This window comes from Anolis carolinensis, chromosome 4 (assembly GCF_035594765.1).
Source record: "Anolis carolinensis isolate JA03-04 chromosome 4, rAnoCar3.1.pri, whole genome shotgun sequence".
NCBI lineage: Eukaryota > Metazoa > Chordata > Lepidosauria > Squamata > Dactyloidae > Anolis > Anolis carolinensis.
The window spans coordinates 177,484,405-177,511,303 of NC_085844.1; the positions used below are offsets into that span (position 1 = coordinate 177,484,405).

At 38.2% G+C, this 26,899-nt stretch overlaps 1 protein-coding gene across 1 annotated transcript in view; it reads left to right on the plus strand.

Moving 5' to 3' along the window:
- The first annotated feature begins 2,356 nt into the window (after positions 1 to 2,356).
- nrdc (nardilysin convertase) overlaps positions 2,357 to 26,899 on the plus strand; it is a 41,194-nt gene continuing 16,651 nt past the window's right edge. The window contains exons 1-19 of the mRNA XM_003220284.4: positions 2,357 to 2,764; positions 7,968 to 8,238; positions 9,553 to 9,634; positions 11,145 to 11,298; positions 12,410 to 12,483; positions 13,177 to 13,272; positions 14,108 to 14,230; positions 16,961 to 17,018; positions 18,302 to 18,375; positions 18,556 to 18,625; positions 18,973 to 19,050; positions 20,147 to 20,267; positions 20,353 to 20,411; positions 21,240 to 21,294; positions 23,272 to 23,376; positions 23,622 to 23,745; positions 24,931 to 25,017; positions 25,459 to 25,578; positions 26,829 to 26,880. Coding sequence (XP_003220332.1) covers positions 2,400 to 2,764; positions 7,968 to 8,238; positions 9,553 to 9,634; positions 11,145 to 11,298; positions 12,410 to 12,483; positions 13,177 to 13,272; positions 14,108 to 14,230; positions 16,961 to 17,018; positions 18,302 to 18,375; positions 18,556 to 18,625; positions 18,973 to 19,050; positions 20,147 to 20,267; positions 20,353 to 20,411; positions 21,240 to 21,294; positions 23,272 to 23,376; positions 23,622 to 23,745; positions 24,931 to 25,017; positions 25,459 to 25,578; positions 26,829 to 26,880 — 2,168 coding nt within the window. The 5' untranslated portion in view covers positions 2,357 to 2,399. The remainder of the gene's footprint in view (positions 2,765 to 7,967; positions 8,239 to 9,552; positions 9,635 to 11,144; positions 11,299 to 12,409; positions 12,484 to 13,176; positions 13,273 to 14,107; positions 14,231 to 16,960; positions 17,019 to 18,301; positions 18,376 to 18,555; positions 18,626 to 18,972; positions 19,051 to 20,146; positions 20,268 to 20,352; positions 20,412 to 21,239; positions 21,295 to 23,271; positions 23,377 to 23,621; positions 23,746 to 24,930; positions 25,018 to 25,458; positions 25,579 to 26,828; positions 26,881 to 26,899) is intronic.

Sequence of the window (26,899 nt, forward strand, 5' to 3'; positions counted from 1 at the left end):
TCTATTTTCCTTCGCTCAGCGCTCCTTATGGTCCAGCTCTCACATCCATAGGTTACTATGGGGAATACCATTGCTTTAATTCATGCACACACACACACACACACATATATATGCAATATTTTTTAAAATCTTGCATAAGGGGTTGTATGCATATGTTTTGTGTGTGTGTGTGTGTGTGTGTGTGTGTGTGTATATATATATATATATATATACACACACACACACATATACACACAGGCCTGTAGCGAGGGGGGGGGGGGTTAGGGATTCAAACCACACACACACACCCCCGAAATTTGTCAAGTTATAAAAAAATCTCGTTTACTCATGAATTTTAACTGGTTAACCAACTCCCCATGCTAAGTCTATGAGATGCAAAACATTAAGAGTCCCTCCAGGCACTATCTCAATCAGATATTGACAGGTTTGGAGCGGGGAGGGGTATGTGCTAGGGGTTCAACCCCCCCCCCCCCGAAATTTTCAAAACCCCTCCCGAATTTTTTTTTTTGCTACGGCCCTGTGTACACACACACACACACATGCATATTGTTGTTTATTCGTTCAGTCGCTTCCGACTCTTCATGACCTCATGGACCAGCCAACGACAGAGCTCTCTGTCAGTGGTGGCCTTCAAGGTCAAGCCAGTCACTTCAAGGATAACATCCAACCATCTTGCCCTTGGTCAGCCTCTCTTCCTTTTTCCTTCCATTTCCCCCAACATCATCATCTACTCCAAGCTTTCCTGTCTTCTCATTGTGTGGCCAAAGTACTTCATCTTTGCCTCTAATATCCTTCCCTCCAATGAGCAGCCGGGCATTATTTCCTGGAGGATGGACTAGTTGCATCTTCTTGCGGTCCAAGGCACTCTCAGGATTTTCCTCCAACACCAGAGTTCAAAAGCATCTATCTTCCTTCGCTCAGCCTTCCTTATGGTCCAATTCTCACATCCATAGGTTACTATGGGGAATACCATTGCTTTAACTATGTGGACCTTCGTTGCCAGTGTGATGTCTCTGCGCTTCACTATTTTATTGGGTTGACCATTGCTCTCCTCCCAAGAAGTAAACGTCTTCTGATTTCCTGGCTGCAGTCTGCATCTACAGTGATCTTCGCGTTTAGAAATATAAAGTCTGTCACTGCCTCCAATTTTTCTCCCTCTATTTGCCAGTTATCAGTCAGTCTGGTTGCCATCATCTTGATTTTCTTCAAGTTTAACTGCAACCCAGCTTTTGCACTTTCTTCTTTCAGCTTGGTGATATGGCTCCTCAGCTCCTCCTCGCTTTCAGCCATCAGAGTGGTATCATCTGCATACCTAAGGTTGTTAATGTTTCTTCCAGCAATTTTAACTCCAGCCTTAGATTAATCAAGCCCTACACACTGCAGTTGCATGATGTGTTCTGCGTACAAGTTGAATAGAGAGGGTGAGAGTATACAGCCCTGCCGTACTCCTTTCCCAATCTGTTGTTCCGTGGTCTGTTCTTACTGTGGCTACTTGGTCGTTATACAGATTTCTCAGGAGACTGACAAGGTGACTTGGTATCTCCATACAACCAAGAACTTGCCACAATTTATTATGATCCACACAGTCGAAGGCTTTAGAATAGTCAATAAAACAGAAATAGATATTTTTCTGAAACTCCCCACCTTCCTCTATTATCCATTACTTTTGCTACTTGGTCATTTTACAACAACAACAACAACATTTTTATATCCAGCCACCATATCCCCAAAGGGACTTGGGGCGGCTTACATGGGGACCAAGCTTGCTCTCCAATCCTTGTTTCCACAACAAGCCACAACAATTTTTCAAAATCCAATTGTCACAGGGACAAAAAGTGAGGTGAAATTTTCTGATCAGGGACACAGGTGGCAAAACAAATGCCACAAGGGTGTTAATCCTTTCCTATGTTCCCCAAAATTAACATATACAGTACTGATATATACATATATACACATGGCTGGAGTTACACTTACTCAATGTGCCTGTTCCGACTTACAAACAAACTCAACTTAAGAACAAACCTAAAAAACCTATCGTGTTCATAACCTGAGGATTGCCTATTTGTATACAGATATACATATGCATATTATTATTATTATTATTATTATTATTATTAAAATATTAAAATAATAATAATAATATACATATGCATATGCATATACATACCGGTATACATACAGACACACATACAACTTTGTCCCATAAAGGAACTCTGGGCTTAAAGAGACAGTACTCTTCTATTCCCGCCTCCTCCTGCCTCCCGCCGTCCTATCAGAGTGACGCTGCACTGCTGGAGCCTAGGATTCGCAGGAGATTGTCACGCGCGCACCAGGCCGGGTTCTGATTGGACGATGTCAGCGCTTCGGCTCTCGAGGCCGCATTGAGGGGCCCGCGGTGGATGCGGAGGCTGGTGGCCGGTTTCGCGCGCGCGAGCTCACTGCCCAGGCCGACCCCCCGTTGCCCCGGCAACCGTTGGAGTAGCCGCGGTGCCCTTCCTGAGGGCGGCCGCCTGACCAGGCCGCGACGCAGCCTTGCCTCCGCCTTGGTTCCCGTGGCAGCCATGCCGGGCAGGGCCAAGGCCTCGCCCGCCTGTGGGCCCGCGCGGCCTGAGGACTTGGAAGGTGGACGAGGGGCCAAGGCTGGCGCCGCCCAAGACGAGCCGGAGGCCGAAGGCGCGAAGGAAGGCGCCGCCGCCTGCGAAGCCGGCCCCAACCTGGGCGACCCGGAAATCGTCAAGTCCCCCAGCGACCCCAAGCAATACAGGTAAAAGCCCGGTGGTCGCAGCTATTGGCCCTTTGGGGGAAGGACTTTGGCGAGAGGCAAACCCTGTAATCGATCTCCCATAACCCCCATGTTGGTTCGGACTAATAAGGAGGTGAAGTCCCATAACATAGGGAGCGCCTGGTCGATGAGATCCGTGGCTTTCCTGTAAAGGTTGTGCCTGAATAAAGAAGGTGTATTTGGCAACATGTGGGCTTTCAGATGATAGTGTCAAAATGTACCTCCTATTGGTTTTGTTGGTTGGGGCAGATGGGAGTTGCAGAACAACAACAATAATAAACTTTATTTATACCCCTCGCCATCTCCCAAAAAGGGAAACCGAGTGGCATACAACCGTGAAATAAAACTTATTAGATAATGTATGGAGGTTCCATATGCCCACCAACTCTGCCTGGGAGGGTAAATCTGTTGCTTTTCTGTTTAGGTTTCTCTTGAATAAAGAGGAAGATGGGTTTGGCAACATGTGGGAGTCAAAATGCCTCTTGGGTAGTGTTGGAATCTCTCTCCCATCATCCTCACTCCCATTGACTGTTGGTTGGGGCTGATGGGAGTTGCAATACTATCATGCCAATTAGTTTCCAGGCAAAGTGCAAGGTGTTGGTTTTGACCCTAAAAGCCCTCATGGGGTTGAGTCCAGCTTACCTAAAACAGTGGTTCCCTACCTTGTTTTGACCAGGGGCTACTTTGACTAGGGACCACTCATTCTCCAATGTTAGTACCAAAAGGGTTACAAATCAGTTTTTGGCCAACATTAAGATTCGGTTTGTTTATTTGGAGTGCTGCTTCAGAAAATTGCATTGGATAGACCACATCAGCTCTAGTTTCTGATACATATCATATGCCATCCAGTAGTCGCCATCTGCTCGCCCACAGAAAACATATTTAATAATCTAGAGCTGATGTGGTCTATCCAATGCAATTTTCTGAAGCAGCACCCCAAATGACCTCAGGAACAGGCCTAAAAACAATCAAGACACCACATGGAACGGCTCCACTCAAGGGAGGGAGGAGGAGGAGAAGAAGCAGTCAGGAGGCATGTTGTTGCACCTTTCATTGTTCGTCATCCTCTCTCCTGACATCCCTGTTGCCTCAGCACTATGAGGGTTTCACTTGCAATGGTGTAGTAACTGTGAGGCCGCAGACCATATTTTAGTTCTTGGAGACCAGTGGTGTTCCATAGACCACAGGTTGGGAACCACCAACCTAAAGGATTGCCTTCTCTTGTGCAATCTGCCCCGCACACTTCAGTCTTCAAAGTCTTCAAACCCAGAGAACATTTTCATTGGCCACTCCACGACTGTGGAATGACCTGCTGGAAGAACTCTGACAGCTAAATGAGCTGTCGGAATTTAAAGACCATGTAAAGACTTATCTCTTCTGGCAGGCCTACCCAGATAGTCTTTAAACATGAATTTTAAGTGTCCTTTGTTTGATCTCTGTTTTATGTGTTTTAGTATGTATTTTGTAGAGATACATTTTGGAGTGTAACTTTTATGGAGGTAGGGTTCAGTGTGTATTTGTAATGTTTTTGCTGTGCTTATGTATTTAAATTGTTTTGTAAGCCTTGAGGAGAGGTGGGTAAGAAATAACATTATTATTATTATTATTATTATTATTATTATTATTATTATTATTATTATTATTATACAGTATATGGAGAGCCACATTCACTCTGCCCGTCCTGGAAGAATAGATCTGTAGCTTTCTTGTATGGGTTGCTCATCAATAAAGAAGTATGGTAATTTGATTTGATCATTTTGGTTGCCCTCTTCTGCACATGTTCCAGCTTGTCAGTATCCCTCTTGCACTGTAGTGCCCAGAACTGTACACAGTATTCCAGGTAAAGTATGACCAAAGCAGAATAGAGAGGCACCATGACTTCCCATGATATATACCAGAGCTTTCCAAACTGTGTTGGGACACTAGTGTGTCACCTGTAGTCCCCGGGTGTGTCACATGAGAAATACTCCCTCCCACTCCAAACAAACAAAGACTGATGCTGTCCAAATGTAGGTACAGTTATAACTTTTATGATTTGCACATTTTGTTGATTGAGTTGCAGTAATTGCCACTAAAATGAATAAGTTTCTAATTAAGAAAAGGAAGTCTGTTGAATTACATGGAGGAATTTATAGAAGAATCAACAGTAGGAAATAAATGCAAGGGAAAAAATCCAATTATACAGTAAAGATTATATGAAACATATAATACATTATATTATACATTATAATATATACAATATTATCTTGGAAGGGGTTGGTTTAACCTCTGGTTGGCCAGTAAAACTGAATTACCGTATCGTGAAAGGATGCATGTCTAAATACTGTGTCACCAACATGAAAAGTTTGTAAAATTCTGATCTGGACATCATATTCCTATTGATGCAACCTGGAATCACACTGGCTTTTTTAGCTGCCAAATCACACTGTTGACTCATGTTCAGCTTGTAGTCTACTAAGACTCCTAGATCCTTCTCACATGGACTGTCTTCAAGCCAAGTTTCACCCAGCCTATATCTGTGCATTTAATTTTTATTGCCCAAGTGTGCCATAAATTTCTCCCTCTTTGAATTAATTTTTTTAGTTTTGTCCCAGCTCTCTATTAAGGTGATTTTACATTCTGATCCTGTCGTCTGGGCAGGCATTCCAAATCTGGCATCCTCTCAAGGTGGTAACCAACAGCTTCCATAAACTTTAGCTAATGTTGCATTTGGCTACATGGTAGATGGGGATGATAAGAATTATTTGGAGGAAGGCTGGTGCTCTTGACGGTTACTTTCAGTGGATTCAACCACAGAGAAAATGGGACCAGTATGGTGTAGTGGTTTGAGTGTTGGACTTGGACACTGGGAGATTGGGGTTTGAATCTCCGTTTGGCCATGGGGATCTGTTGGGCAAATCCCACTTTATCAGCCTCAGAGGGAGTCAAGGGCGAGCTCCCTTTAAACAAATTCTGCAAAGAAAAGTCTCTAATAGGGTTGCCTTAAGGTCTCCATAAGTCAGAAATGACTTGAAGGCACACAACAAGAACAATCAAATCAGTATAGGAAATATATTTCAATCATTCTTAGCTATAGTAGCCTTGTGTGGCTTATAGGGGTTCTGCCTTCAGAGGGAGAGTGTACCTTTGAATCTCAGTTGTTGTTGAACTTTGTAGAACAGGGTTCTAGATTTTAAAAACTTTGATTCGGTCCAATCCAGCCAAACAGGATATAATTCTCATTATATCATCCAAAACATGATCACAGTTGTCATTTCTTGTGCTGTCTTTCCAGTATATTAGCCAGATTGATGAGTGCTCCTTATAAAGAATTAGTGTAATGATTATAATGTTGGACTTGGGTTCAGATGCCTCTGCCAGCAATAAACTTTCTGACTTGCTATAAGTCATTCGCTCTTTGCTACACCTACAGGGTTGTTTTGTTAAAAGGAGCTAAGTCCAAAACCTAAATGCAATAGATCTAAACAAGATCTGTTAAGGCAATGGAGCTTCAGAAAGCAATAGTTAAATTGCTTCACCTGGGTCCACTATAGTTAAGATTGAATTTAAGATCTGCAGTTGTATAGAAAGATGGGAATGCAGATGACCACTATCAAGTCTGTTCTTGTTAATGTTTACTTGAAAGTAAGTTGGTGGTGCGAATTTGGGGGGGGGGGGGTTATTCCCAGGTTAGTTTTTATAGAATTGTGATCTGTTTACTGTATCCACAGCATTGTTGAGAGAACTTTTGGCAAAGGACTTGATTGTTTGTAAGTAAACTTGCCAGTGATGGGTGAAGCTAGAGCGAAATACAGGTGGAGTCACTTGTTTTTCTTCTTTTCTTTCATCCTCCATGACATCCCATATTCTCTTGCTCTGAGGCCAGTTAGCTGGTTAGGTGAGAAACTGATTACTTTTGAAGGAGGTCTGAACTGATAGTTTGTAAGAGGATTTTGAATTTTGGCCCAGGGCAGCACCTCTGGCCTAAGCCTGTTCATAACTCACCTTTCCAGAGGTCGTATTAGTAAACCTTTTCTTGCTATCACAAGGCCATGTGCCTCAAAGGTGTGGAAGGCCTCAGTGGGTGTTCACTTGATAACAGGTTCCTCAAATACTAGATAGTTAATCTTTTACATTCACTGGGTTAGGAGTATAAAACTCCATGAAAGTTCCTGAGCTATAAGCATCCGACTTAACATACAACTAATAGTTAAGAATGGGGGTGAAATAACAGGAAGGGAGAGAAATCTACCATTGGAAAGGAAATTCACTCCTGAGAGGGTTATCATGGGGAAAAGGTGTCTCCACTGAAGCTTTGTCATCAATCCTTGTTTCCACAACAAGCCAAATGTTTCAAAATCCAATTATCATAGGGACAGAAAGTGTGGTGAAATCTTCTGAACAGGGGCACAGATAAAACAAACATCGTAGGGGTGTTAACCCTTTTCTGTGCTATCTAAAGCATATGTATACAGGCAGTCCCCAAGTTATGAACAAGATGGATTCTGTAGGTTTATTCTGAAGTTGAATTTGTATGTAATTTCGAACAGGTACATGTTTTAAGTGTAACTCCAGCCAAATATATATAAACCTCCTTTCCCCTTAATAACTCTTTCAGGAGTGAAGTTCCCTTCAGAGGGGTAGATTTCTCTTACTTCCTGTTGTATCACCCCTGTTTTAACTATGAGTCATATATAAAGTTGGATGTTTGTAACTTCAGGATTGCTTGTATATATATTTGGCTGGAGTTACACTTAATGTACCTGTTCTGACTTACACACAAATTCAGCTTGAGAACAAACCCACAGAGCCTATCTTATTCGTAACTTGAGGGATGCCTGTACTATTACTGTATACAGTAAGTCCTTCACTTTCACAGGTGTTATTAGTGCAGGAAAAATCAAAATTTAAAAAGTAGAAAAATGCAAACTAAAAAATTGTTGCAGGGGAAACAATTATTGAATCCCAGTGCTTTCTGTGCATGTTAGAATCCCTAGCCAGAATGACCAATGTGGGTCACCCATTAATTTTAAAAACCTGGTTTTTAAAAAAGGAGAGATATTAATGTTTAGCTGATCTTACAAACTTGATGGGATAGTTCATTATGTGGGCCCAGAGTAGTTATGATAAAGGCAAAAGGACTACATGTATTTTGTTTTATTAGTAGTGTGTTGGATGGCTTGATTATATAAATATACATTTCTAGATACATCAAACTCAGAAATGGCTTGTGCGCATTGCTGATTTCGGACCTGAATAACCCAGATGGTAGCCCTTGTGCTGCATCTTCAGAGGGAGAGGATGACTCTGAGGATGACACTGATGAAGATGATGATTCTGGAGCAGAAATTGAGGATGACCAAGAAGGATATGATGATGACGAGGACTATGATGATGATCTCGATGACCCTGATAGTGAATTGGAAGAGTTGGCAGATAAAGTGGAGACAAGAAAGAGAAATTGCACAGAAAAGCAGGTATGTATAGGATACAATGCAGGATAGTGAAATGAAGGAATACTTTCTCCAGCCAGGACCATATTACAATTGGAGCAGAAAATGTTTTATGCCTCTGCTAAACAAAACTGGTACAGTGGAACCTTGACTTAAGAAATCCCAACTCAAGAGCATTTTGAATTAACAGCTGTCACTTGGCGTGGGTTCACATTGATATACGAGCAGCATTTTGAGTTAAGAGCTAATGTCAGAGGGAGCGTTAGCACAAGAGTATAGGGCTCTACAGGTTCAAGGAAGCAGCCTCCTTGCCCCATGCTCTTGTTTGATTTGGGAGATTGCTGTCTGCTTTGCTCTTTTCCACTTTGGGAGATTGCTGTCCGCTTTGCTCTTGTCCGCTTTGAGGAACTTTGGGTTAGTTGATATTGTGTAGTTTTTATTCCTGGGATGTTTGGATTCATGAAGAGAGAGGGAGGGAGGCTGGAATGAGTCCAGTATAAAGAAAATGATGCTTTTGCCTCTTCACTTTGTGCTTTTTGCTTTCTTGCCACAACTTTGTGCTTCTATCATTGTGCCACAACTTTGTGTTTCTACAATTTTAAAGTTGATCTTTCTTTTTTATTGTTCCTTGTGAATGTGCATTTATACAGTATTTGTTATTTATAAAGTACATGTTCTTATTTAAAAACACGTAACAAAGATATTGAGGGGGGGGGGTTCGGGGGGCTGGAACAGATTAATAGCATTCCAATGCATTTCAATGGGAACATTCATTTTGAGATAAGAGCATCTTGAGTTAAGAGCTCAGTCACAGAATGAATTAAACTCTTTAAGTCAAAGTATCACTGTACAGTATTTCGAATCCTTTCTCTCTTCTATAGATTTGATCAGGGATTCTGTTATTTTTGTAGATACAGTAGAGTCTCACTTATCCAAGCTAAACGGGCCGTCAAAAGCTTGGATAAGCGAATAACTTGGATAATAAGGAGGGATTAAGGAAAAGCCTATTAAACATCAAATTAGGTTATGATTTTACAAATTAAGCACCAAAACATCATGTTTTACAACAAATTTGACAGAAAAAGTAGTTCAGTACGCAGTAATGTTATGTTGTGATTACTGTATTTATGAATTTAGCACCAAAATATCACGATATATTGAAAACATTGACTACAAAAATGGCTTGGATTATCCAGAGGCTTGGATAAGCGAGGCTTGGATAAGTGAGACTCTACTGTACTTGCAGAATCTTTTTGTACCAGGGCATTTGGTAGCTTTACATGTAATATGGTAATATGTTCTTTAGAATTTATAATGTTTTTCTTTTCTTTCCTCCAGTCTGCAGCTGCACTTTGTGTTGGTGTCGGCAGTTTCTCAGATCCTGAAGATCTGCCGGGGTTGGCACATTTTCTGGAACATAGTATGTCCTTATTTAAATGTCATTTTTCTGTGGTTTTTGCAAAAATTCGTGCTTTATAATCTTGTGTCTGTGGGGGAATTTATAACAGCACTCAAGAATCAGTATTGAAATCTGAAACCCCCTAAATATTTGATGTAAAAAGTTCACTCTTTGTAATTTGACCAAAAAAAAATTGCATTACAGTTTCTGCCTGCTTAGGATTTGTTATAACAAAAGTGTTATAATACCAAAGCTCCCATCAATGGAAAAGAAAACCTTGGGATGCATCTATGCTGTAGAATGGATCCACTTTAATTGCCCTGTTTCAGTGTTCTGGACTCATGAGGCCTGTAGTTTTACAAGGTCTTGAGCCACCTCTGCCAAAGAATGCTAGTGGCTTACCAAACTACATATCCCAGGATTGCAAAGAATTGAACCATGAGAAATTAGAGATGACATCCCTTAAATAGGAGCTCCAGGTGCTCCAGAAGCAGCTTCCCCTTTTGCTTTGGCTTAGCACTAAGATTACTGTGTGACACGAATCTAATGTGCACCCTCATTTTGGCAAGATAATTTAGCCAAAAAGTTGGTATTAGATTCCAGTAAACAGGGTATGTTACTTGTAGAGGTTACTCCATTAAAATAAATCAGAAATGGGCACACACAATTTTCTTAACTGTATTAGGTGCAAAAAGGTTAATCAAAGATTAACATGCAGTTATTTCCAACAGTTTTCAATTCCTTGTCACTCAAAATATTTTTGGAACTTAGGGAATGTTAAACTATAAGGTATACACAAACCGTCAGCTTTGGCCAAATACATTGCAAAGACTGCATTTCTGAAACTACATTGAGCAGATTAAAAAAATTGTGTCTTGTGTGTGTGTTCTTTAAAATTGTAAAAGGTCATTTAGATTTTGAACACAGAAAACTGTATTTCTGTTCACACAAAATTAAATCGAGACAGGTTGAGTTAGGTTTATAGCAGTGCTGACTGACTTGAGTCCATTTTAAATAACCAGTCAATTTTAAATAAGTCTTTGTTCAGGCATGGAATACCATTTCACTAATGTTTTGAATGAGTGTTTAATTTTTGTATTTTTGAGTTTAGTTCTTTATGACTGAGTATGTATTGTTAGTCAATAAATCTTTGAAGTTGAGCCTAAAGAGATATTGATGGATAGTTGGAATAACTTTTAAACACGATTAATACCATATGTTACCTATTATGGAACTGCAACAGCTTCTTTAAGAGGAAAGTAACACTTTTTCAAAGAAATATTTGCAGTCTCCAGTTCACACTTTCCCCCAATAAGGATAGACACAGGTCCGAAATCTAAACTTTTGATCTCAACTCTTCCAATAATGTACTCATACCATAAGATTGAACATATGCGTTAGACAAAGGAAAATACTTCTTCACTCAGTGGGTGAAAAAGAAGGTTGTGTGTCTGTGTATATTACTACTTCTTATAGTAGATTTTATTTTTCAGTACAAATTAACAACTGACATCTTTGATTTTTATCTTAGTGGTTTTTATGGGCAGTTCAAAATACCCAGCTGAGAATGGGTTTGATGCTTTTCTGAAGAAACATGGGGGCAGTTGTAATGCTTCAACGGACTGCGAACGAACACTTTTCCAGTTTGATGTACAGAGGAAATATTTCAAGGAAGCGCTTGATAGGTATAACAGTTGTTCCATATTAACTGGTGGAATTGTAGTGGAAATAATTCTGCTTTTCTGTTTCAGCTGATACTGATGGATTATTGAGATATCCAGTCCAACTTCTAAGAAACTGATTTCATAAATCTCATAAATCTCATATGACTTTGTAATAAATATTATACTTAAAATAAATCCAAATATGATTTATCTATCTGAATATTTGAATACGGTGAATAAAGCAAATCTGAATATTTGAATAGGGTGCATTTTTGTAAAGGAACCCTATCACTAAATAATTCTGTGTTAGAATGACTGTACTAAGACTATAGCTTTTGTTGATCATTTCACTTCAGAGTTTCTTTGGAAGGAAAGATAATTCAGTGTCAGCATTAGCCCACACCATTCAATAAGGTGTTTATGTAAATGTTGTCATTGTTATTATTTTATTATTATTATTATTTTGGAAATTGTCAGAACACTTATGTGCTTTATATAATTTTCATTGGGGCATGAAAATGAAATGTGCATAAAGTATTAATATTATATTGTTTTGTCTTTCCTTTTTTTGTACTACAAATGAGTTCACACAAACACTGTCTTGGTCTCTGTTTGATGTCTTTATGGGCATTGAATGTTTGCCCTATGTGTGTATAATGTGATCCGCCCTGAGTCCCCTTCGGGGTGAAAAGGGCGGAATATAAATACTGTAAATAAACACTTTCCACCCATCTGCCACTGGCATGACCCGTCTGTCCATTTTTAAAATGCAATGCATCAAAAAGTTTGCCTGTGCCTGATATATATACACTATACATAATATATAATTTATAATATAAACATTTCTAGGGACTCCACGAGAAACTTTTGCTTCAAAAAGGGCTCCACGGCTTTAAAAGGTTTGAAAGCCCCTAGCCTAGGGCAGAGGGAAAACGTTACCCACAAAGACAGAGCATATTGACATTATAGCTTTTTTGTTATTGTAATTAACTTAAACATAGATGATACTGTTAATTCTCATACTTGTATAGTTGAAAAGATTCACTTTCTAAAACTGGGGTCTCTTTTATGTAAACATGTTGCGATTTTGCATTTTGATGAAATAAAAACATTCATTATTTTTCTCCTTCAGATGGGCACAGTTTTTCATTCATCCTTTAATGATTCAGGATGCAATTGATCGGGAAGTTGAGGCAGTGGATGGTGGTAAGAATCATGTGATTTTCTTTCTTTTATATTTTAATATGCGAATACTTAACTTTGCTTATTATAATGCAGTGATAAGATCTATTCATGAAGCAGTGTAATCATGTATACACTTATGAATGCTAGCACTTCTATAAAGTATTCAAGAATGTATTGAGGGTTCATACATCTAATTAAACAATGCTCTTTACACTTTTGGGGCAAATTCATAACCAGCACAGAGAGTCTTTGTATGGAAGCTGATTTCTGCTTATAGATTATCATCTGGATTGGATTTAGAAAGGTGTTAGCATCAGGAAGCTAAATTAGAGAAATACATTCCGCACCCTCTTCATCTAGTAAATTGCCATCAGCTGTATTAAGGGCCATTACTTTGTGTTTTGGATTCTTTTTTCAGAAGCAGATCTTAGAAAAATTACATTAAGAGTGCAAATCGCTGAATCTTTCAATCAGTATGCTCTTTCATGGTCCAAAAAAGTAACTTTGCAAGTTCTGTATAGGTTAAATCAAATGTATAAGCTTTCCCTATACGTGGTCTTGGTTAAATAGTTTCAGTATTCTTACTTGTTCTAGTTTTGGGCAAATCAGTGTTTTGAGCTATATGAGGGGGTCATATTCCTGCACTGAAAACTGGTGTTGAAGACTGACAGTATTACTTAAAATCTGATGTTTTAATTTTATAAACAACAACAGAATACCAGCTTGCAAGGCCTTGTGATGCAAATCGAATAGAGATGTTGTTTGGAAGTCTTGCCAAGTCTGGACATCCAATGAAGAAGTTTTTCTGGGGTAAGTGTGCCCTAAGATAACTTTGCAAACATGTAAGGCTGGCTCCACACTAATGGCAATCTTATACATGTCAGACAATTAGTTTTATTTTGTTCAGTGAAGTTTACGCCCAGATAAGTGGGTATGAAATTGTAGGCTAAATTAGTTTTGAACTTAATTTGCATTGAAATTAAAAGGCTATGTATATAATTAAGTATTTTTAACACCCATAGTAAAGATTCTGTGCAATAAATTGAATTTATGTCAGTAAGAGAAAAATAAAAGCTTATTAAAAGGACCAAAGCAAAATCATATCAGCCTGATATATAAACTCTAGGGGAGTCCCTACTTCTCGTATCATAGCCAGCTGAAATATAGTTGATAGCATATGTGAAGGAAAGCTTTTGCTGTTTTGTGCCCAATATGTGGAATTGAGCTTCCAATTGAGATCAGAAAAGTTATTCTCTTGTGTCAACTAATCAAGGTGGTTCTGATCTGTCACTATCATAGCTTTCCTTTTCTCCTTCAGTTTTCTTATTCTGTCTTGCCAACTTTAGTTCAATTTTAGTGTTAATTGAGGCAATTATTTAAGTTAGAGTATGGCAGTATCAGGGGATTTGTTAAAGAAAAAGAGGGCAAATCTAGAAGGAGATGAGGATGGGGGGCAGGGGGAACGACCTCATGCCTCAATAGATAAAAAAGTAGAAAATATCGGTGGAGAATAAGTGCATTAAATCTGCTTTGCTCAGATAGCTGCAGGAACAGTCTGAGGAGTGGCAAAAAATATAAACAAAAGTATTTTAATTTAAAGCAGAATTATGGAAACATGCAACTTTTATTGTCAACATTTTTACAGGTAACGCAGACACGCTGAAACATGAGCCAAAGGAAAAAGACATTGACACCTACACCAGACTGAGGGAGTTCAGGCAGCGTTACTACTCAGCACATTATATGACATTAGCTGTGCAATCTAAAGGTAACATTTGTTCATTTGATGAAAGAGAAGTAAACAGTGAAATGCTTTATACAGGGTGTTTTAAAATGATAGATCCAATTTCAAAGCATTATATTTCACTATGGCAACATGTTACAATTGCAGAAAATGTTACAAATGGTTTAATGGGTTATCAAGTTTTACTACCATTTTTCAACAAATTGAAAAAATAACTGCGACTGGAGAATATCTTATTAGGCCTTGTGTTATAAGGTCACTATCTTGCCTATGACTGAAGCTAGGGAGATGCATCTAGTGGTAATCCTTTGAAGCTCTGTGTCCATCCCTTCTAAGTGGCAACGGATGGGCATAGGTGGGCATTCATGGGTGTTTCATGCTTGCAGATATACAGCAATTTCAAATCAGATCCATCTTTTTGAAATACCCTGTACATTTATGTGCAAGTAAATCCCAATGAACTCAGTACTGATGTTTCAAATACAGTAGAGTCTCACTTATCCAACCTTCGGTTATCCAATGTTCTGGATTATCCATCGCAATCTGCCTCTTAGTACCCTGTTTCCCCTAAAATAGGACATCCCCAGAAAATAAGACCTAGTAGTGGTTTTGCTGAATTGCTAAATATAAGGCCTCCGCCGAAAGTAAGACCTAGCAAAGTTTTTGTTTAGAAGCATGCCCAACAGACAGAACACCAGAGCACGCAGGATTGGCAAATATATGTACCATAGAATTGTTGTACATGGAAATAATGGTAGTAACAAGAAATTCTTCATAGGATTCACAGTTTGTCTGGTTATTCTGGTTTGTGATCACAACTACTGTACAGTATATAATAAATGTTCATTTTTTTTGTTCAACAATAAATGTGAATTCTTCTTCATGGAAAAATAAGACATCCCCTGAAAATAAGACCTAGCGCATCTTTGGGAGCAAAAATTAATATAAGACACTGTCTTATTTTCGGGGAAACATGGTAGTCAATGTTTTTGTAGTCAATGTTTTCAATACATTGCAATGTTTTGATGCTAAATTCATAAATACAGTAATTACTACATATCGTTACTGTGTATTGAACTGCCTTTTCTGTCGATTTGTTGTAAAAAATGATGTTTTATGTATTGGGATAGGGTTTTCACTTATATATTTAAAATTTTAGTTTATATTGCTAAAGTAGGTGTTGATTATAGTTGAAGTACAAAGCAGACGTTTTATCTGTGGAGATATTAAATAACCAATCATGTTTTCAGAAATTTTTCATTACTCTATATTTCTTCAGTTCTGAGGTGCAGTTTTTCTCCCCTATAAAGATCTCTAAAAATGAGGTGTATCTTAGAATCGCAAGTGTATTTTGTGTATTTTTGTTAGTGCTGGTGGTACTGAAATTAGGGTGCATCTTATGGTCAGTGGCGTCTTACAATTGAGGAAATATGGTGGCAATGTCTCTTTCTCAGAAAGTATGTAAAACAACCCCTTTCTCTCCAGATGTGTACCAAGAGCCAGGTTGTGCATTTGTAGCTCCTCTGTGGAAGCTCTCTGAAAAAGCTAGTGCATATTGTTGCCATTACATATAATGTTCTCTTATTGCCACCAGCATTTGCCAGGAAAAGGTCTGTAGGGAGGAAAAACCCAAGTTGTGATAAAGTAGCTGTTGTAGGGAGACTGTTTCAGATGGACCTTTAACATACATAATAGAGGTGGAAGGCAGTCCTCTACTATTGACCATGCTGTGTTTGAACTATTGGGAATTGTGTGCCAAAACATGGAAGACCAAGGTTTTTTTTTTCTTGTGATATATATACACCAGAAGACTTTTAAATAGTATTTTGAAAGATTTAACTATGTGCTACAAAACTAAGGAAATGATAATGTTTCATGTACCTGGTTGCCAACTTGTCTTTCAGTGCCTTTTGTAGAAAACACAGATTATACTGGATACAAATGTATCCAAAATGTAGTCTGACAGTCATTCTGGATACTAGCGGGACTGAGGGCACTTCTGCTCTGACCATATAATGCAGTTTGAAGCCAATTCAAGGCCGCAGTGGCCGCAAAATGCGCACTGCCATTTCGCACTGGAAAGAGCATCAAAGAGTTATGCAGCTTTTTTAAAAGTCCCAGGAATGTTCCGGTTCAGTCAAATGTGCCGCAGTTGTTCCTTTGTATCCCAGATTCAGGACAAAATTGGTAATGCAAAATGTAGAGCACATTGTAGACATCTTCCCCTGCTGAACTGCAGTAAAAATCTCAAAAGGGGCTGCCAAAAAGTGCCCCAAGGCCATGGCTAGAAAGCAGGGGGTTAATCCATCCCCTGGGAAAGGTAATGGTTTACCTCTGCTCCTGTCACTTCTCTTCTTTTTTTTTTTTTAACCTGGTATGTCTCTGGTACACTAATGTGCATCTCTTTGGGAAATGAAAAAAAAAACCATCTGCAAAGCAGTTTGAGGCCAGGTTCTTTGTTCAATGTAATCACTTTCCTGGCTTCAAATCAGTTCTAGACCTCTCAATCTAATGGCCCTGCGGTGAAACGAGTTCCCTTTGAACCAGTTCCAAGCTGAACTATAATGTCAGTGCAGAAGTACCCTGGGCCTGCATTTTTAAAGTTACACTCTTAACTGGCTAACCAATAGGCTTTTATCATCCTGAAAAGAATTAGGCAGTGAAAACATTCTCCTACCTAACCCTTGTCCTCCTGAGAATATGCTGCTTGCTTTCCATGAAAAGTGTTCAGCTTCCTTTCCCCCCACTTCCTAGAAACCTTGGATAATCTGGAAAAATGGGTGACGGAAATCTTCTCAGAGATCCCAAATAAGTAAGGAACCTTTTTGTACCATTTTTGTAAGATGTGTAAATCATATGCACCATTTTGCATGTGGGTCATACTTTGCTCATCTGGTGGTATTTGTTTTCACTCTTTTATCCATCATTGCTTCTTTACTTACACTTTTACCTTAGTGCTTGTGGGAGGAGTATTGGGAGGAAGGAGATATGATTACACAGCCTAACCAAATAAATAAATCTTGATGTCTTGGGTTTTAAACCTGTTCCTGGTTTTATTTGTGATGCTGGTTCAGAAAATTGCATTGAATCGACCGCATCAGCTCTAGTTTCTTAGATTGGGAGAGCAGATGAAGACTGATATATGCCATATGTTTTGTATATCAAAAACTAAAGCTGATAGGGGGAGGCTGGTGCCATTTTTGGTATCAGCAGGTCAAATATACTCAGAAATACAGTAGAATCTCACTTATCCAACACTCGCTTATCCAACGTTCTGGATTATCCAACGCATTTTTGTAGTCAATGTTTTCAATACATTGTGATATTTTGGTGCTAAATTTGTAAATACAGTAATTACTACATAGCATTACTGTGTATTGAACTACTTTTTCTTTAAAATTTGTTGCATAACATGATATTTTGGTGCTTAATTTGTAAAATCATAGCCTAATTTGATGTTTAATAGGCTTTTTCTTAATTCCTCCTTATTATCCAACATATTCACTTATCCAACGTTCTGCCGTTGGATAAGTGAGACTCTACTGTACATCTAAAATTTGAGGCACCAAAATGTGTGTTGACCAGTGTTATCAATCATTGCATGGTTGTGCCTGGGTCTCCTCTTCCCTAAAAAAGCTCAGAGGGTTGTGATAGCATATTTTGCATGGAAATATGTTGATATTTTCTATTCATCTGTTAATTGCTTTTTTAAAATTTTAAAGACTGCAATTTTTCTGTTTGAAATTGTGTGGAAAACCAGGATCTGGTGTAGTATAATGGGAAACTACATTCCAAACCCCCTTGTCCATAGTAGCAGGCTGTGTCCATATGGCTATACATAATGCTTTTTCCTAGAAAACATACAACAGTACAGATCACTTATTGCTATGGGTGGTGGTGGGGTACTGATGCCTGGAATATAGTCTGTCAACCACAACAGGCAATTGGTAAGTATTGGGTATATGAAACCTCATCGAGAAAGGTGATTCTTGCACAAAAACTCCTTATTGTTGTTTATAGTTGCTGTGTATAGTAGGGGATCTTCCATGAATGGAAATGCTGATATTTAACTCTTCTTTCCTATTTCTTTTAAAGTAATTTACCTAGACCTATATTTAACCACCTGACTGAACCTTTTGAAACACCAGAATTTCACAAATTGTACAGAGGTGAGTGATTACAATGAGTAACTGTTAAGAATATATACTACATTTCAATCTTTGTTATTATAAAATCACCCACTTTCTGCTTTTTCTTTCTTTTAAGAGAAAATTACTGTGAAAATTGTGACAACAGTCAGAAAAATCATGCCTTTATATTTACAGTTATTATGTTTCTTTTATCTTTAGTTGTTCCAATCCGAAAAACCCACTTTCTGAATATCACTTGGGCTCTTCCACCACAAGAAGAGCACTACAGGTAAATAAAAAATATATGATAGAAACTCTCATATGGATACAATGAAACATAATACATTAAATAATTTTTTTGATAAAAAATAGTCATGCTGATGCTTTCAGTGATGTCATTTTCATTTTGTTTACATATGTACTTAACATGGATTTTCAGTTGATCTTTCTCTCTTTTTCTGTCAGTATTTGAAGTTACTGCTTGTAAAAACTGTAGTAGGTGATATTTGTAATGAGATTATCTCCAAAGATGAGTGTTTTATATATGTATGTTCTACTTGCTAATTTCTGTGATGGGTGGAATCTGGGATCTTCAAGCAATGCTTTATAGCTGTCTCATTCCCCTCCGACACACAGGGTGAAGCCTCTTCATTACATTTCTTGGCTTGTTGGACATGAAGGCAAAGGCAGCGTTCTTTCATATCTCAGAAAAAAGTATGTATTTGCACTGTGAAGCCTATTGATGTTTGCAATATCAAAAGAAATTAAAATACCTTCAAGTTTTAAACCTTGCATTGAAAATCTATATCCTTGTACTTTTCTTTTTCTAATATGGACTGTTGAGAAACATGTCAGTTTACTCAGTGGCCATCTAAAGAAAGTAAACCGGAAAGCGCCAGGAGTATGTAGGGTAGTAAGTATTTGACAAAAATTGTGCAGAGAAATACTGATTTCTTAAGCAACATCACTTAGATCAGAAGTTGCACTACTGTTGCAAGTTTAGGGAGCATTTTTTTTGTGCCAGGATCTACATTGGCTGCTTTGGATGCCCCCAAAAATGGAAAACAAAACCTGGAGATTGCTGAAAGTTCACTTGTCCTTAAAAGTGATCATTTAAAAAAAAATACAGTCTCCTTAAACCTTTTTTAAAAGGCCTGTTGCTATTCCTAAAGCCTTTAAAGAGAAGCATTTTTTGAGGGATGAGGGTGAGGGTTTGTGCAGAGTGTTTGGAGGGGTCAAGAGCTTCGAAAAGAAGAGGCTTGAGGAGGCGGCATAGAGCCCAGGTTGCACTTTGCCTTCCTTGCATGTATTATGCTCATATATTGACCAGTGAATATAGATAAATGAGTATTATTATTATTATTATTATTATTATTATTATTATTATTATGTTTATACCCTGCTTTTTCTCACCACAAGGAGACTTGTGTGATAAGGTAAATATTACAACAGTTTGAGTTTTAAGGACAACCTTAGGACAATCTGATCAAATCCCAAATCACTTCATTGTTATTAGAGCTTGACTAGCCCTTTGGAAAAGTCTCCTGATGATCCTTGCCATCATGCAGGAAAATTGAGTCCATCAAATTAGGGCTTACCAAATTTCAGTTAAGAAACAGCTCTTTCCCTGAACAGATTGGATTAATCGAAGTAAAGCAAAGCTGCTTTTTCTGCCCTAAGTTCATTTGCTGACACATTTCACTTGTTCATTCTAAAGCAAGTGGTGTAGGTTTTCCTCTTATGTGGGGCTAACAGATATGCTGGGGAGACAGTACGATTTTTATATAATACATAATTTTTCCACTGACAGATTCTGGTCCCTTGCATTATATGGTGGGAATGATGAAACAGGATTTGAGCAAAATTCCACGTACTCAGTCTTCCGTATTTGTGTTACATTGACGGATGAAGGTTACAAGCATTTCTACGAGGTAAATTAGTTTCGCTTAGAAATGCTTACTGTTTTTGTTTGCTGTAGGTAACAAAACCTGAAAGTGTTTGTATTTCCATTTTCAGGTTGCTCATGTAGTATTCCAGTATTTAAAAATGTTGCAGCAAACAGGACCTGACCAAAGGTAATGGAAAGCTTTTCAGCTTCTTCTATTGAGCAGCAAGTCCACTCTTTCCACTCTTATAGTGAAGAAATATAGACTTATGCGAGTTACTTCTTCCAATTCTGGTAGTTTTTGATATCTTACATGTGGAAATAAATTCCATCGAGGTCTGTCTGCTTAACTCTGGACTACGCAAACTGGATGTTGATGAAGCCCTTCCCGTCTTTTTGAGACATCACTTCTATCTTTTCCAATGCTTGTTAGCCACAAAAACACTGTCCAAGCAGCCAGAGGAAGTTTTCCTTTATATAATTTGAAAATATTATCCTTTCAAACTACAATTTCCAGAATCCACAGTGGCCTTGATGCCTGAGGGTTTCTGGGGGTTGTACTTCAAAACCAGCAATTTTTGAAGCCTTCCCTTAGCGTGTTCCTTCACAATCAGTGAGAGTATTCATTTTTGCCTCCTTAGAGAATTTATCAGATATTATTGTATTTCTTCAATTGTAAGACGCCATTGATTATAAGACACACCAGAATTTCAGTACTGCCACCACCAACAAAAATACAAAATCCACCTTCGATTCTAAGACATATCCTATTTTTAGAGATATTTATATAGGAAAAAGTGTGTCTTAGAATTGGAGAAATGCTGTATCTGAAATCATTTGGAACAGAAACCTATTTCCAGGCCAATACTTGCAGGAAAAGATCATTTTCTTCCCTCCGTCTTTTGATGGCTGGCCTTTAGATGAAGACTGACTTTTGTTCTGAAATTTTTTCTGAAATGGTTCCTTCCTTGCCAAAAGTGGCTGGTTCATTCAAGACGCACATGTTTTCTACCCACAGAATATGGGAAGAGATGCAGAAGATTGAAGCCAATGAATTTCATTACCAGGAGCAGGTATTTTGTTTATAAAATTTCTGTGACACAAAATTTTGAAACATTCTTGATAGTATTCTCTTGTAATATTCCTCATGAAATTTGGGAAGCAGAAGTAGATCTGCAAAAAGAGTACAGTGGGCTCTGGTATCCACCGGGGGTATCAAGATCTGTGGATACTCAAGTTCCATTATATACAAAGTCCCATTATATACAGTTGTATAGTAAAATGATGTATCTTGTCTAAAATGGCAAAACCAAGGTTTGCTTTTTGAGTTTTTAAAAATTATTTATTTCTATCTCACTTTTCTCCCAGTCAGGACTCAAAGCGGTGAACAAACATGTAACAAAAAACATTACAGAGAATAAAAATAAGCATAAGCATCACACCACAAGCATATCTAATAAGAAATTATAAAACTGGTGAAATATTTTAAGCTATGGATGGTTGAACGCATAGTTGGTTGAATCTAGAATTCAGAAATAGCCAACTGTAACCTACTCCTTCCATCTAGTCCTTTGCCCATGACAGTGAATCAGCATTTCATTGTCACTGAGCATGCTTAATTCTTGCTGAGAAGTTTTTCTCATTCCTTATTTACATTTATTTTGAAGATATTTGGATTAGTGATGCCTCTCTCTTGCACATTTAATGCTACTTTGGAATTTAGAATCTAGATTTAATTCCTATTTAATCCTTATATTTATTTTTTTCAGCAGTGTAAGTGTTTCTGTAAAGACAGTAATTTTTCAATATATGACTTTTGTCACTTACAAGTATATACCCGTTAAAACTTAATATTAAAAAATATGCAAAATAATAAAGTTAAAATGACAAAATGGATTTTGCACCTTAAAGATATAGAATTAAAATATCATTCTGCTAATATCTTACCTTAGGCAACTTCTTCATTCTACCTTGATATCTCAATATTTTACTTAATTTTCATAGGAACAACCTTTTAGGACTACCCAGTTTACGATGTTTATGTATGGCCTATGTGGACTAGGAATTGGATAATACATACACCTAAATGTTTTAAACTGAATTAAAAAACACAGTTATGATAATTTGGCAAACTTTGGGTAGTACATCTGTCCTTCTAAGTTTCATGTAACAATTTTCAGTTGGCTGGAGTTCAGATTTTTTTCCTTCTAGAACACTTTAGTCCACTGAACAAATAAAACCAGATTTAGTGCAAATCCTGAGACAATGTAATCCTAGCTTTTCATGGAAAATGTTCTACATTATTCAGGTGTGAATAAAGTAAGCAAACAGAAGCAAAAACTGTATCTCAGTGCATCCCATGAGCTTCCTCTAGCTCAAGCAGGTAGCAGTACCACAATTTAGATCAGGGGTGTCAAACTCATTTTCACTGAGGGCCACATCAGCCTTATAGATGCCTTCAAAGCGCCATTTGTAATTGTAAGATTATATACATGCAACTATGTTGCCCTAGCAAGATGACATGGCGGACCAGATTTGGCCCGTGGGCCTTGCATTTGATATGTGTGACTTAGAACAATGGAGTAGATCTGAAAATGATCATGTGATGACTTTTCTTTTCAATACATGAGCCTTAAATCTTCATGTTAAAGAGTTTGCTTTTGTAGTATTGCTTGGAAGCATTCAGATGAACTGCCTTTACAAAAATCAGTGAAGGTTGGGGGGGGGGGGGGGGCGGGGTAGGTTGATTCTGAGCCTGGTTTGAATGAACGTGTTCTCCACCTTTTCAAGCATACATTGACTTCTGCTGGTGCCATACCTTTGAGAATCGGGCGAATGGGGTGCAGCAGATACGGACTGACCTACCACTTCGGGTTTACCACCTCTTGATTAGGTGCAGTTAATTATTGTGTAAGTTGCAAAGCCAGTGCACATTTGGTGGAAGAACTGGTGGTCTGGATTCACATTGAACCTTGGCTAGAAGTGTTGTAAGGTCGAAGGGACGATTGTTCAAATGATTAAACAGTAATACAATGCTGTTTGTTTTCTAGATTGATCCAGTTGAATATGTGGAAAGTCTGTGTGAAAATATGCAGCTGTTTCCAAAGGAGGACATTCTGACAGGAGACCAACTTCTTTTTGAATACAAGCCAGAAGTAAGTGGACTTTCTTTAGGAAAATATCATTTTGGCCAGAAGGTTTTTCTCCATGGGGATGCTGGCATGGCCTTAGGATTCCCTGCAGCCCCAAAACTGCTCCCCTCATCTTTGTTCTTATTTATGTGGGAGAAACCGACCTTATAGCAGATTTGAATGTGTCTTTCCTTGATTCATGTTCAAAATTATGTTGGCTTAGTTTTGTATTGATAGAGATGTTCTCTCTGAATCCTTTATCTTTTCAGGTCATTTCTGCAGCTCTTCAGAAGCTGACTCCCCAGCGAGCCAACCTTAGTCTGTTATCAGCTTCACACGAAGGCCAATGTCATGAGAAAGAGAAGTGGTTTGGTACACTCTACAGTAGTGAAGGTAAAACAGCATTGAATCATCTTGAAATAGTTTTGGGGCAGAGAATGGCCATGGAAGCCACTGTTTTGCCTGATGTTGCAGTGGTACAGTAATATGAATTGATCATTGAGTGTCTGCTTCTGGGAAAATAAGGAACCTTTAGGCAGTAAGGAAGTATGGTTGAATTTATTGTATCTTAACGATTTAACTTGTATTTTAACTTGTATCCATGACACAAATATTTGCTTTGTAATTGTTTTTCATGTTTGTATTTGCCAAGTTTTTAAAATTTATTGGGTTGTGTGATATTGTTGTAAGCCCCCTTGAGTCCCCATGGGGAGGAAGGCAGGATAGAAATCAAGATAATAATAATAACAATAATCATCATCATCATCATCTTGTCTAAATCATTCTGTTGATTTCATTGGGTCCATTCTAGTCTTAATTAAGTCAGAATCAAACCCATTAAATTTCTATCTTGAATAACAATAACTATTGATAATCTGTATGGATACATATCTGGATCAGATTTACATATGTCATTTTTCGTCATAATCTGAGAATACTATCTATCAATTTAAGGTGCTGGCTTTAGCCTATAAAGCCCTAAACGGTTTGGGCCCAGCCTACTTAGTGGACCGCATCTCTTCCTATGAGCCCACATGAACCCTGAGGTCATCAGGAGAAGTCCAACTCTCAGTCCCACCATAGTCACAAGTGCGTTTGGTGAGAATGAGAGAAAAGGCCTTCTTGGTGGTGGCCCCATGATTCTGGAACTCTAACAGTCCCCTCACTGCTTTCTTTTCGAAAGCAAGTAAAATTCTACTTTTGGAAGCCTTCCCTGAAGAAGAACACTAGGTAGATAGTTACCTGTGATGTGCAGTGTTGTTTATGTCCTAAAGGAGTGGATATTACTGAGGCTTTTAACCTGAATGTCTAATTTGTGTTCTGTGTTAGTCGTTTTATGGGTTTTATGGGTGTTGGGGTTTTATAATGTTGTAAGCTAGTAATTTTATGCATCTTGTGGTTTGTGATTGTGTTTTTATGTTTTGTAAGTCCTTTCTGATTTTATATGCTGTATGCCACTTTGGGTCCCATTCTGGGAGAAAAGCGGGATAGGAACACGCAAATAAATAAACAATATCAGACCTATCATCCTCCTCAGGTATACTTCTACTAAGTCCATCTGCTTAACATTAATTACAGATATTGATCCATACTGGAGAGATATGTGGGCCAGTGACTTTCTGTTAAATCCAGAGTTACATCTTCCTGAAGAAAACAGATATATTGGTGAGTGAGGCTTGGATTCATACATGCCTGTTATAGCACTGACTGTGACTAAGCACCTTTGTATGTATGTAGATACTGTTCCAGTTTTAAAGGGAAAAATGTCAAGCCCGCTTTTCAGTTTTAAGTGAATGGTATAGATTGATTTAAATGGACTTCTTTCTTGGTATATCTTCCAAAATTAGGGAGGATTACACAGGAGAATCTGGAATTTAGAATGCTGTGCAAGACTTAATAGCTTATTGATGCAACAACACATTCACTGGCATTGGGTCACTTGAACTGTTTGGTCAGTTCAGTTAATTGCATGTTTGGGGAACTGATTTCTGTATGAGTGCTTGTCAGTCATATTCATCTTTGTGATAGTATTAAAAGTATATCAATTTTATAACTTGCTAAGTAAATATTTGTGAATGTAAAATAATCTATGTTTTGCCAAATTAGCAACTGATTTTGCTCTGAAGGACCCCGACTGTCCCCAGACAGAATATCCAGTCAGTATTGTGAGCACCCAGCAAGGTTGTTTGTGGTACAAGAAGGATGATAAATTCAAAATCCCTAAAGGTAACACTTTTTTGTATTTATGTTTTCATTAAAATTTCAAAGGTTCTTTCATCATATAAAAATTGAGGTTCTGCATAGTGCTGTATCTCTTTAGGGTTTTTTTGTATGACTTCCTTGATCTTTTTGTTTTAACAGATACCCACCCTTACACTGCTTCTTGAGTTTGAAGCATATGTGTGTCTGTTGTGTCCCTGTTATACCACCAGAATCATATGTGCCCCTAGTTAGCTATAGTGGTTTTTATCAAATGCATTTTAATGGTAAAATGGATATATGTTAAAAGACATCTCCATGCAATGTAAAGAGCCTCGTCTCCAAACTTAATTATCCTTTTTTAATGCCCCTGAATAGAATTATCCTTCAAAGTTTGACCAAATCAAGCCATGTGTTAGTAGCATGAAGGATCAAGTTGTTTCCATGTCCTTTGTTATATACACTTGACTGTGCTAGTTTCTTGGTTTTGACTCGAAAGAGTCACAGAAAGAGTAACTGGGGGTTGATAGTGGGGTGAATAGTGAAGCTGATGGTGGAATTGAAGCAGTGTGTCAGTCACAGTTTTGTTGAAATGACACTGCTCTACAAAGCTGTCTTCTACCAAGGAGGCAGTGACAGCAATAACAGCTGAAATGTTCCTATATAGATGATGATTTTACCCCTCTTTTCTCTCAGAATTGAGACACAATTCTCTCTCGATGTTCTCAGAGTCTGAGCCTGCTCATACAGGAAGATACAGTCTGCCAGTAGAGTGGACTTGAACCATATAGGGCCTTATAAGACATAACCAGCATTTGGTTAGATTGATTGCAAAGCTGCATACTTTTCTTTTTCCCAACAATATGCATGCCCCCATCCATTGTCATCATTAAGTGAGAACATCAAGAATCCAGAAGACCCTCTCCACTGCATGTTGTCACTCAAAGGAGGGGGAAGCATGTAGCCCTTCATTTGTTGTTGGACTGCGACTCCATTATTGGTATATTTGAATTATACCCCCTCCTTCCTCATAGGAGGTCAGCAAAGATTAAAAACACTTCATTTTAGCTGTACTGGATAGAACATGAGACCATGGATTTCCACCCCTACGCTACATAATTAAATTGTGTTTGCACAATTACAGGGTCTAATCAAGAGTGGTATTGCTAAACATGGGGAGCTGTCGTGTATTTTAAAAACAATAGGGAAATATGGGTCTTGAGGTCCTTAAGAAAATGTACTGGTTTCCATTATTTTTATTATACCCTCTCTTTCAGCTTATATCCGTTTCCATCTAATCTCACCGTTGATCCAGCAATCTGCTGAGAAGTAAGGACTACCCTCTTTT